Raw genomic sequence first — 12588 nt, forward strand, 5'->3', positions numbered from 1 at the left:
CCTGCAATACTATGAACCCTAGGCTTCATTTTCCTATTTACAGTTGGGGGCTTAACAAGTATTGTTTTAGCCAATTTATCCTTAGATATTGTTTTACATGACACATATTATGTAGTAGCCCATTTTCACTATTTCCTATCTATAGGAGCTATATTCACAATCATGGGTGGCTTTCTCCATTGATTTCCTTTATTTATAGGTTATATATACTTAATGATATATGAGCAAAATTTCACTTCTTCATTATATTTGTAGGAGTAAATTTAACATTCTTCCCACAACACTTTCTAGGATTATCTGGTATACCATGACGATACTCAGATTTCCCAGATGCCTATACTATAAGAAATGTTTTGTCATCAGTCGGCTCATTTATCTCATTAACACACATTATTTTAATGGTTTTTTTTTATCTGATCTGAGAAGACTTCGTATCCAAATGAGAAGTTCTTAACATTGAACTCACAACAACTAATATTGAATGACTTTATGGTTGTCCACCACCATACCACAGGGGCTGGATATGTCCAAATTAGGAGACTTCTTGCTTTTGTCATTATCAATTACAAATATAAACATACATATATAGAAAAGCAAAGAATGGCAACAACAAAAAAGCAAAACTGTGACCTGAAGGGAATGACAAAATGCCCCTCCTTCCTTCTTTGCAAAGGTGGGAACACTGTCAAATTAATGTTATTTGGTGGTTTTGATAAACTCTTATCTCTCTTTTTAACAAGGAAGGGGAAGAAAGGATATATTTCATTGAGAAGGGGGTAGAGAGATACATTTGGAAATGAAAGTGATATAAAAACAAAAGATTTCAATTAAAATTTTAATAAAAGAATCAATCATAAGCAATACAAACAAGGAAACAACAAGGTCAAAATGGAACTTTTTTTTTTTAAAACCCTTACTGTGTATTGGTTCCAAGGCAGAAGTGGTAAGGGCTAGGCAATGGGGGTTAAGGGACTTGCCCAGGGTCACACAGCTAGGATGTGTCTGAGGTCACATTTGAACCCAGAACCTCCCATCTCTGGGCCTGACTCTCAATCCACTGAGTTATCTAGGTGCCCCCAAAATGGAGCTTTTAAGAAACAAGCTTTGGAGGGCAGCTGGGTGGCTTAGTGGATTGAGAGCCAGGCCTAGAGATGGGTTCAAATCTGGCCTCAGATACTCCCCAGCTGTGTGACCCTAGACAAGTCACTTAACCCCCATTGCCTAGCCCTTACCACTCTTCTGCCTTGGAACCAAAACACAGTATTGATTCCAAGACAGAAGGCAAGGGTTTAAAAAACAAAAACAAAAAAACAAACTTTGTCTATTTTATTGATATACAAGGATGTCAGAGCTGTCATTTAATTAAATAGCAAAAGTAAATACATTGTCAGATATCACTCACTGAAACAGCTTAGATCATTGAAATCCTCATGGCAAAAGGGTGATAAGCATCAATACAATCATTAAATTTACCCTATCACTAAAATACTAAGTAAAGAAAGGAAGTTTACAATTCAGTTCAAGACTCTCATGCTTAGGAAAACAAGAAGACAACATGGAATAAATTTAAAAAGTATAATACATTAAGCACTGAAAAGCCCATTTTTTCATGTGATAACAGTAGTCTATACAGCAAAGGAGGCAAGAGAAAAATGGTATCTGTCTAGCTAATCTGGAAGCCTCAATTTGCATGGTAAAATCGAGACTCAACTCAGCAACTCCATTATGATGACATTTCTGATCTGCAAATCTTGGGGGGAAAGAGTACAAATTAATAGATTCCTTCAAAAGTATTCAAAAAAACCCTTCAGATTTGAAGGTATCCTGAGAAACATAGTTCCATCTCCCAAATCCCAAATCCTGTCAAAATAGAAACACTTGACCTCTTATATTTGAAAAATAGCTATTGGATAAGTAAAGAGATTCTAGACTCTTTTGCAGGGGGAAAAAACCCAGAACACCATTATTAGAAAACACAAGAAGCTGCTGCATCTGTTTTTACTAAATTCAACAGTCTTAAATGTTCTAAAATTTCTAATTAGTGACTTTCATTTCCAGATTTAAGCCATTCTAGTTAAAAAAAGGAGAACTGACAAATTCTTATATTCTGCAATAAGGAAGATAGCTGGCAAGGTGAGGAAAACCTGTTTCACATTTCAAGAAAAGCTTCTAGAACTACAAAAGCTGAAAGGAATGTCTTTAAATAATCAAGAAAGAAATGAGGGCATTTATATATTATCAAACTTTCATGTCCATACTTCAAATAAATTCAATTACTATACTTTCTTTTTCTATCTTGGTAACATGATGGCTAAATGCTGCCGGCCATCCATTACTTCACAGTATCATTATCCTGGAGCATAGTTTAATCATACCTTCCTTTATCTGGCAAAAAGCAAAATATTTCAACCTTAAAATAAAAATATCTCTAAGCTATGGGAGTATTTTTCATGGTTTATAAATAAGCTACTGTATGTGTCTGTAGGTTCTGGATTAAGAAGCATCTTTATTGAGCCACTCTAGTTATAGGAAAAAATTAAAAGCAAAATATGAAACCCAATCCTTTTGGGGAAATGGTGGTGTTCAGGGAAAGAGAGGGCAGAAACAAGAGAAATCCTAGACTTTAGATGTTTGACTGTAATGTTACATTAGAGAAAGAGTACTATGTTTAAATCACCAAAGATGGTAGAGGCCAGAACACTAAAAGAGACAGTACTCATTTTATGAGGTTTCTCATTACATTCAGAGAAGATCCTCTATACCCTGATCCAAAATGATTCCAATGATTCAAGTAGTGAAAGAGCTGATAGAGTTTAAGTCGCTTCTCAAAACCTGAAACCTTAGGAATTTTGTTGTGGTAAGCTGAGTAAAAAGAGCTGCCAAAGCCCCCAAACATTCCAGCTATGGCAAGCTCAAACTCTGAGTGGCCATAAAAAGAAGCTGGATCAAAGATAATTGGCCCCGATGCATCCTCTGCTACATTTCCTCCCCAGAGATCTCCATGTAGTAGGGCAGGTACAATTTCCAGATCTTGGAACATGCCAGGTATCTTCAACTATAGAAAGTGAGGGGAAAAAAAGATGTTAGTGATGCTATCTTTTCCAGTTTCACTAATTAAGGTAATAATGGAATCTCAGAGTTGGAAGGAAGCTTGAAGATCCAGTCCAATCTTTGTCTGATGCATAAATTCCATTCTATCCCTAAAAGGAGGTCATTTAGCCTCTGTTTGAACACTTACAGAGATGGGAAACTAAATGGTAACAAAAGTCTTCTTTCTATTAAGTTGAACTTTTTCCAAAGGAGATTAAGAATGAAATGAAGGGGTGACATGGAACCAGTTAGCTTGGGATTCTAGCAGAGAACTATCAGATTTAACTAATTTAACTAGATTTAACTAATCACGTACTCTGGAGAACCACAGCCACAAAAGATAACCTTGATTTAACCCTTACTCTCTATAAAGGAGACAATTAAAAAGAGATCTTCTCTCAACTTCAGGCACTGTTGGAGAATACGTTTATCTAAAATGGCACACATAGTTTGTGTATAACTCTTACCTGCAGCTGAGACCAAAGTTCTCTTGTTTCTCTATCTCCAGACTCCTTCTCCACCATGTCTATCTGGGGTTGAAGTCGGTGCCTGGTATAGAATATTACCCAGTCCTTCTGCCAATCATTTACCTATTGGCATAAAATAAGAAAGGAAAAAAATCCAATTGAAAATGAGCTTTAACAGTGAATAGCAGAACCAAAGTAGAGAGTATACAGGACATCTGGCACTACTGAAAAAAGTAATATATTTTATAATCTACTCTCTCCAGGGAGTTCCAACTTTATATAGCAGATATCAGAGCCTCAGAATATCACAAGTGGGAGAGCCCTCAGAGTTCATCTAGTATAATCTGATTATTTTTTATAGATGAAAAACCAAGGGTTCAGAGACACTTCATCCAGGAAGTCTTCTCTAATACTATCAATTATGTAATCTTTCCTTTCTTACTTTATATAGCACTTTGTCCCTTATATTCTAAAATAATCATAATACAGTATTGCCCATTTATATATTTATCATACATTCCTAAGTTGTAAGTCTGACATGTGCTTTGGATTTTAGAAAATCTGATTTCAAAGAATTTAGAGGAAGGATAGTTTGCACTTCATTGGTATCAGTGTCCCAAAAACAAGAAAACAACTAAGAAAGAAATTCTGAAGATAGAATGGGAAATAATTCCAGTGAGGAGAAAAGATGGGAATTATTTGAAAGGAACACTATAGATACCGAGAGAACTCATTAACCAACTTAGATATTAAAAGAGGTATAAAACATAGCAGAAAAAAAAACCCAAAATAAAACATAGTGACAGTTTTATAATTACAAAAATTAGAAAAGTGGATGCCTATCAATTTGGGAATGGCTAAACCTTCTCTACATTGTGGAGGTGAGAGGCCTACAAATAAAGCACATTACAAGTTCTTGGATAATGTATTAATTGGTTGTATTGATTTTTGTCTTCTTTTTTCTCTGCCTTAAAAAATACTATTTGTTATATGATGGTTCTCTGGGAAGGGGGAATCTGGAGAAAACTATAATGATGTAAAAAAAGGCAGCAAAACCATGATTAATAGAGGAGTGCATGATGGGTCTTTAAAAGTAATGTCAAATAGAAGTGCTAAAGCTAAGAACGCATATAGATTGGTAAAGGATGCTAAGGTTAAATTTTTAAAGTGATATTTGGGGAAAGAGAAGAATTAAGAGATAAGGTAACTGCCTGAAAGTAGGTAGAATGATGATAGCAACAGAAAGAAAGCAGAGCCTCTCAGTCTCAATTCGCTTGTTTTCTCTGTTAAGAGGAATGCCTTTGTACTTGAAATGTCAGAATAAAAATGACTAATAAGGAGCTGATGCTCCAAGTAAATAAAGAGATAGTGATAGTGTAAGATTTAAATTAACATCCAACACTCCAAGTATTATACTTTATAAAGTTTATTAATAATCACTTAAAGTAGAGGAATAAAAAGGTAATTATCTAACAAAATATAAGGCCACATGAGTAGATTCTCCTGTCACTCACCAGAAAGTGCGAGAGGCGGGGCTACACCAAATTTATATCCTCCCTACATCAGGATGTAATGTGAAAAGGAACATGGGATGCTGGGAATTGGAGTTCTAGGGTATAGAAATTAATTACACAACAGAGCACCTGTTTGGCCTTTATAAATTCAATTCACCAGATAAACTCTATTCTCAGTTATTTCTCTCAACTGCAGTAGATGTGATTGCTAAGTCCCTGCTAGGGATATATGAAAATTCGTGGAAACAGTGAAAGGAAGTACATGATTATTATGATTTTCATAAAAGAGAAGAGAAACAACTGTGAAAACTAAAGCATAAGCAAGTGAGCTTGATCTTGATTCCTAGTAAAACTCCCAAAATACCTCATTAAAGATATAATGAAGTCAGCATGATTTTATCAAAAATATCATGCCAGATATTGGCAACAGATCATTTTCTTTATTAATTATTAAACATTGTATAGACTGATTTAGAAAAGGTTTGGATTTTAGCAAAACATTTGAGAAAGTACCTTATGCTATTCCTAGCCCTATAGAAAAAGCTGGAGAGATATGAACTGGACAATGATAGAATTAGATGGATTTAAAACTAGTTGCAGCATATGACTCAGAGAATAGATGATTCAAATTCATGTTGGAAAGAACTGTGCTTATCACTGACCTTCTCTGGGTACTGCACAGTAGTAGGGTTACAAGGGAAAAGAGGATGTATATTCTACTTATCTTATTGGTATAGTTCCAAATTATCTTCCATAATATTGAGATCAAGTCATAGTTCCATTAAATAAGAGTCTTAGTCTATGCCTATCTTTCCACAACTCCTCCAATACTGTAAAGCTATTTTTACGGTTGTGACTTAAAGATCTAGAGTTAATTGGTCACTGGGGAAAATCCCAAATAAAAAACCCAAGTCAGTCTAGAAATTTATGATAATTTAATTAATATAGAGGGAGGGAATTTAAGGAGAAGGAGGGAAGAGCATATAGGATTCTCCTGCCTGGCTTGTGCCAGGGGGAGTTTTAAAATTCCTGCCTCTAGGTCTCTGAAGAATATTAGAGGCTTCTAAGGGGATAAAGTTGGAAAAGTAAATGAGGGAAATTCAGCCAGAAACTCATCACTGAACCGGACAAAAGCTTGTAGCCATGCTAAGATGCTGAAAGGCCAGCACACTGCTATCAGCCAATTCTCCACCTCAAAGGTGCCAGAGAGAGGAAGTGATCCAAATATATAGAACTTTCACCCTTGTGTCTCCTCCTCTAAATTTTCACGTCTACCAATCACATCAAAAGCTTTTCTCCAGGACTGCCCATACTTTTAGTTCTCATCTTCTTTTGATTAGATTATATGTTTAGAGTTCATTAACACTTCTTTGTTAAGTTTACCTTTTGTGAGTTACTTGACCTTTTTGTGATTAATTTAACCTTTATGGTTACTTAACACCTTTTTGTATTATGATCTTAAAATAGACTTAACTTAAAGTTCTAGCTTTACTATAAGGTAAGAGTTAAGTACCCTTCATTGTTTAATCAGGAGATTACAACTTTATCTTCCCATAAGGTATGGTCCCAAGACATTCCTGACTTTGTTAAACTAAGTAACTTCATTGTTACAAATCAGGAAATAGCTAAATCCAATCTTCACAATACTATATATTTCTAGTTTTCTTCAAGTTCCTGGATATGAGGTGACTCCTTAAAAACTTTTCTAACTTCTATTTTTCTCACTAGTGATTTGAAACTCATTCTATGGCTTCCAAATCTTCTTTTAAGAACTAGTTATTCATATATTTTTATTCATTATAGAGGCTAACATTTTTTATTAATGACTTGAATAAAGACATGGATATGCTCTTCAAGTTTACAGATGACACAAAGTTGTGAAGGAGAGTTAATATCCTGGATAACAGAAAGAAACTTTGAAAAGTTCTTCATGGACTAGAAAACTGAGTTGAATCTAACAAGGTCTGACTCTCTATCCATTAAGCCAGCTAGCTGCCCCTAAATATATCATTTTTTAAAAATCATGATTTTGATGCACTATGAACAAAAACAAACAAAAAAAACACTATAAAAAAATTGCCTGCAATATAAGTGCCAAAACTCCCAGTTTCAAATTTAATGATGAAGTCAAGCAAGGAATAATTAACTTAAATCAGAATTTTCTGTCAACAGATGCATTTTTATTATCATAATAACCTTAACGCATACTCTTCCCAATTTAGGGACAAATAAGAGGCAGCTGTTGCACAAAAGAAAGATCACCAGAGCAAAATGACTCTCTAGAGCTTCAGAGGACTAGGGGAGATACCCTTCCTCAAACTGTGTTGCTCTTAAGCACAGGGTATCTACGCAAGCCTGTACTTGAGATGGGGCTACCTCTCTTTTTTTTTTTTTCCTCTTAGGCATCAGTGCCTTTTTAGACCTTGAAAGGCAACTGGTATTTTTCCCCCTTCTGGAGTACTAAGCAACAGGATGTTAGCATCTGGTCCATTCAGGAGCAGACTGAGAGGGAGTCACCCATGAAAAGAGAAAATGACCAAAAAGAAGCAGCTAGTGGCATAGTGCTGTTAAAGAGCTGGACCTGGAATCAGGAAGACTCATCTTCTCGAATTCAAATCTATCTTCACACACTTACCATCTGTGTGACCCTGGCAAGTCACTTAACCCTGTCTACCTTAGTTTCCTCATCTGGAAAAGGAGCTAGAAAAGGAAATAGCAAACCACTCCAATTACCTTTACCATTACCAAGAAAACCCTAAATAAGGCCACCAAGAGTCAGACATGATTGAACAAATAACTACCATAAAGAAAATAGCTCACTTGGCATTGGGAGGTGAAATGTAAAATAGCTACATACCAAAAATGAAGCGTATACACTAGACTCTCAAATGATTGTAATCATTAGTGTTCTCTTTCTATATGGGATTAAAACTTTCAAATGGATCAATTTCTTTTTAAAAAGCACTGGACTTAGGACATAGATCTAGCTTTTAATTCTCATTCTGCCACATAGTATCTATCTGTATGAGCTTGGGCAAAGAGTAATTCTACTATTAGGTGTAATATAATTAGTAATTTTACTATAGTAGTGGTCTCTCAGTGACCGAGAATGACAATTGTCTTTGTTTGTTTTCATCTACGGTGTACCCTCATATGGCTTTGAAGTCCAAAGACTGAGGCACAAAGTTTGTGGCACATGGGGCATGGGACGCCAGTTGTTACGGGAGGTGTGGTTGTGGCCTGGTGTCGGCGTTCACGCGCAGCGGCAAGACATCAACGTCGCTCATCTTCAAAGGTGGTGGCGGCATGGTTAATGTGGGTTTGCCAGTTGCTTCTGACAGAGGCAGCGAGTTCTAGTTGCTTTGGTGTAATGCCAGCCCACTTCAAGTTTGACTTTAGCTAATCCTTGAATCTTTTCTTTGGTCGACCTTGTTTCCTGAGTCCAGCTGACAGTTCACCATAGAATACCTGTCTTGGTATTCGCTGTGGGTCCATGCGGATGACGTGTCCAGACCATCGTAGCTGGGTTTTGAGGACCATTACTTCGATGCTGGTGGAGTTGGCTCTGTCGAGGACTTCCTGGTTGGTGATACGGTCCTGCCATCGGATCCTCATGATTGACTGGAGAGAGCGTTGGTGGAATTGCTCCAACTGTTTCATGTGCTTCCGGTATAGTGTCCATGTCTCACAACCATACAGGAGCGAGTTGAGGACCATTGCGTTATATACTTTGAGCTTCATCGCAGTGCTTATACCGCTCTGTTGGAGGACTTTTTGCTCAATAGGTCCTCAATAGCAGTGTTGTTCTCATCGAACCAGTCCTGGTGGTTGCATTGTATGGGGCCTAGGACTGCCTTTGATATTTCCTTCACTGGGTCTCTGAACTGGTTCAATTTCTCGGTTGAACTTCCAGTGAGTGGTCCCTTGACAGACATCTTGTTGTCCAGGCAGGACTGGAATGTTTGCAAATAAGATGGATCTCTAAGAAGACTCATGTTGTAAAATGCGTGAACTATCTGGGCACGTTTTGGATGGCGAGGCAAATTCGCATTTGAAGAATTGTACTAATAAATCAGTGGCCTATCCAGCATTCAGCTCCTCTCATGGCTCTGGTGATCTGTACATACTAGATGTCTCGCCGGCGTACAATGATGTCGTCAATGAGATGCCCCTGTTTTGATCGTGGGTGCATCCACATTGTTTTATATTTGTTTGCCATTCTGAACACAGTGTTCGTGATGGTGAGTTCGAACTCTGAGCACTTGCTGAGTAGCTGTAGGCCGTTGTTGTTCATTTTGCCCACGCCGTGTTTGCCAAGCCCTCCTTTCCATCTTTCATGGTCCTGGCCAACGCGGGCGTTGAAGTCTCCTAGTAGTATCAGCTTGTCATTTGTGGGCACTGAGTGTAGGACGGCACTCAGGTCAGAGTAGAACTGCTCGATGGTCTCCTCTGTGTGTAGGGGCATATGAGCTGATGATTGTGGCATACCAGTCTTTGCTGAGAGGCAAATAGATCTTCATGAGCCTCTCGCTGATGCCCACAGGCAAGTCTGGCAACTGTTTGAGCAAACTGGTCTTGATGGCCAGGCCAACACCATGGATTCTGTCTTCATTTGAGGCTCTACCTTTCCAGAAGAAGGTGTATCCAGTGGTGGGTTCGCTGAGTGATCCCTCTTCTAGTAAGCATGTTTCGCTTAAGGCTGTGATGTCGATGTTATATTGCACCAGTTCTTTACCAATTAGAGCTGTTCTTCTCTCAGGTCTTGGGGTATTCTCTCTATCAAGTAATGTTCTGATGTTCCATGCTCCTAGTAGGAGTTTCTTTGTATTTTGTTTTCTTTGATTTGGACCACTTAAAGGAATGACCCACCAGCCGCGGCGTGCTGACTGGGTGTTTGTAGGGCAGGAAATGTTTGGGACACCTTTTCTAGTCCCCTCCCTTGATTAGGGTGAGCAGTGCTGTCCTAGAGAGGGCTGCTCAGTCTCCCAGGATGCTGCCGAATGTCTCTGCTGCCCTACAGGGCCGAGCGACCACTGGTCTGTGGGCCGCCTACAGGCAGCATCGTGACTACAACTGCCAGTGGTCACCTCCACCTGTTGCGTTGCCATTCCCCTATCGCCGCAGGTCTTGAAGAGGGTGGATGGGGTTAGGATAGATGAGTGTGCACAAAGATACTTGTGCATGAAGGAGATTTAAGTGGAAAAGTCGGGGTGGGGTGTATGGGGTGTTCAGGGAGGGGGTAGTATCTCTGGTATAGAGGGCTTGTCGTGCCCTCCTAGGGCAACTCTCCAGCCTCTGACCCTCACCTGACACCCAGCTCTCACTTGTGGCTCCTAGTAGCTGCTAGCATGCGGCAGTGGCCACACCCCGGGCAACGGCTTCGACAGGCCGGCTAAACCTTGTGAGGGTAGCCATTGGGTCATCGACCCCTGGTGAACCAGGGCTTTGCTCACTCAGCATGTGAAGACTATTTCGGCAGAACAGGCGGAAGAAACCAACAAGAAGGTTCAACAGCTGAGATGGCGGCGCAGCAAAGCACTGTGGAGTGCTTCGGGCATGTTGGAGCACAAAAGACAACACGGCCACCCAATGCAGCTGAGGAAGTCTCCAGGTGTAACAACTTTTCATGCCACTAAGACCCAGGCTTCCAATGCCGAGAGAGTGGGACTGTCTCTGTGCAATTTTACTATAGTAATAACTAAAAGCAATTTTTCTTGAGCCTCAGTTTTTTCATTTGTTAAAAATGGATAGTTTAGACTACATCATCTCTACAATTTTCTCCAGTTCAAAAATCTATGAAAGAATGACTATGATCTCTAAGGTTGCTTTCAACCTTAAATCTATAAACTGTTCAATTAGATCTTCACCTGAAAATAGGGATAATATTTGTACTAATTCTTTCATAAGAATGTTAGGAGGATAAATGAGATAATGTATATAAAAGCTTTGTAAACTTTAAAAACACTACAAAAATGCCAGATATTTTTTCTTTGATCACAACTCTAAAAGCAGACTGGTTTTATTATCATCACTATCTTACTGATGACAAAACTTGAAGCTCTGAGAATTTAAGTGATTTGCTCAAGGTCATGCAGTTGGGAAATCTTATTGCTAAGATTAGAACCAATCTTTTGATTCCTAATACAAATTCTCCTTTAGAATATCAAAGCACTTGAAAGGTAATTTTTGAAGGAAATACTTTTTAAAAATCATATGTATCCCTGTCACTTGCTATAGTCCAGAAAAAAGATATGAAACATTGAGAATATTTAATGTATTTTATCTAAGTAATATACAAAATAATATAAGAATCAAATTAATATCCAACACTCCAAGAATTATATTTTATAGAGTTTATTAATAATCACTTGAAGTAGAAGGAATAAAAAGGCAATAAAAGTAAACAAAGACAAATTATCTAACAAAATTAAAACTACAAGAGCAAGTTCTCCTGCCTCTCACTCACCTCCACAGCACCCAAAGAGAATGAGAGGCAGAGTTACACCAAATTTATATCCTCCTTACATCAACCTGTAATATCAGGACAGTGGGGTGCTGGGGATTATAGTTTTAGGGTTCAGATTCCAATTACACAGTAAGAATAAAACAAGCTCTAAGAGTGACTAAGATGCAAGAACTTTAGTACAAGTTTTAAGGAACAGATTTAAAAATCATTTTGTCTAAGTAGAGGGCTTCTCTTTTGAAAAAATTACTATTAGTTGAGATCAATGTGACCTTCGAATCAGTGTGTTATGCGTTACTATTGCAGTATGTCAAATCAAATCTGTCAGCAGATAGGAAAGATTCCAGAACAGAATATTTAAACAACTACTGGCAAAACAACTACTTTGAGGATTGCATTTGTTCCATTCTTTTTTTAATAGTCAATAAGTTAATTGGAATTACAAATGTCTCTTTTTGATGTTTAATATCTTATTCTATTCCTTACATATTCAAAATAAAATAAAACTGACATTTCTGACTTCTAGTGGAGAAAACATTGGATTGACTTGTACCACCCATGTAAAGAATTTCCTGAATTGCTTTATTTATAAAAGTATAGAGAAAGTAGAACAATAGTCATTATTCTCAATTATTATATATAGGAGGGTTATCCACTTCTCTGTCCCCTTTTCTGGATCCTCTTCCATATCATGCCTAGGGAAAAAACCAAGAGAGAATGTGGTCCTAAATCGTGAGAAGAAAATCTTAAGGAGGAATGATGAATAGTGTTAAAGATTGCAGAGTGGTCAAGGAGATGAAGATTGAAAAAAGGCTATTGGATTTGGCAACTAACCATTAGTAATTGGAGAAATCCACTTCAATAGAATGATAAAGTCAAAAGCCAGATTATAGGGAATTAAGAAGAGAATGAGAAGAGAGAAAATAGAAGCACCCATTTTAGAGAGCCTTTTCAAGGAGTTTAATTACAAAAAGCAGAAAGGGATGGAGCAGGGGGGCAGCTGGGCAACTCAGTTACCCAGTTAACTGGATTAAGAGCCAGGCCTAGAGATGCA

The 12588-nt window shown here is 37.8% G+C and overlaps 1 protein-coding gene across 2 annotated transcripts in view; it reads right to left on the reverse strand.

Annotated features, from left to right (window-relative positions):
• Nucleotides 1-821: 821 nt before the first annotated feature.
• Nucleotides 822-12588, reverse strand: part of LOC100020750 (ketosamine-3-kinase) — a 56444-nt gene continuing 44677 nt past the window's right edge. For both annotated transcript variants that reach the window (XM_001368041.4, XM_007483425.3), the window contains 2 exons: nucleotides 3558-3680; nucleotides 822-3055 (listed from right to left, as the gene is read on the reverse strand). In XM_001368041.4, the coding sequence (XP_001368078.1) occupies nucleotides 2717-3055; nucleotides 3558-3680 (462 nt within the window). In that variant the 3' untranslated portion in view covers nucleotides 822-2716. The remainder of the gene's footprint in view (nucleotides 3056-3557; nucleotides 3681-12588) is intronic.

Source organism: Monodelphis domestica, chromosome 2 (assembly GCF_027887165.1).
Source record: "Monodelphis domestica isolate mMonDom1 chromosome 2, mMonDom1.pri, whole genome shotgun sequence".
NCBI classification, from domain to species: Eukaryota; Metazoa; Chordata; class Mammalia; order Didelphimorphia; family Didelphidae; genus Monodelphis; species Monodelphis domestica.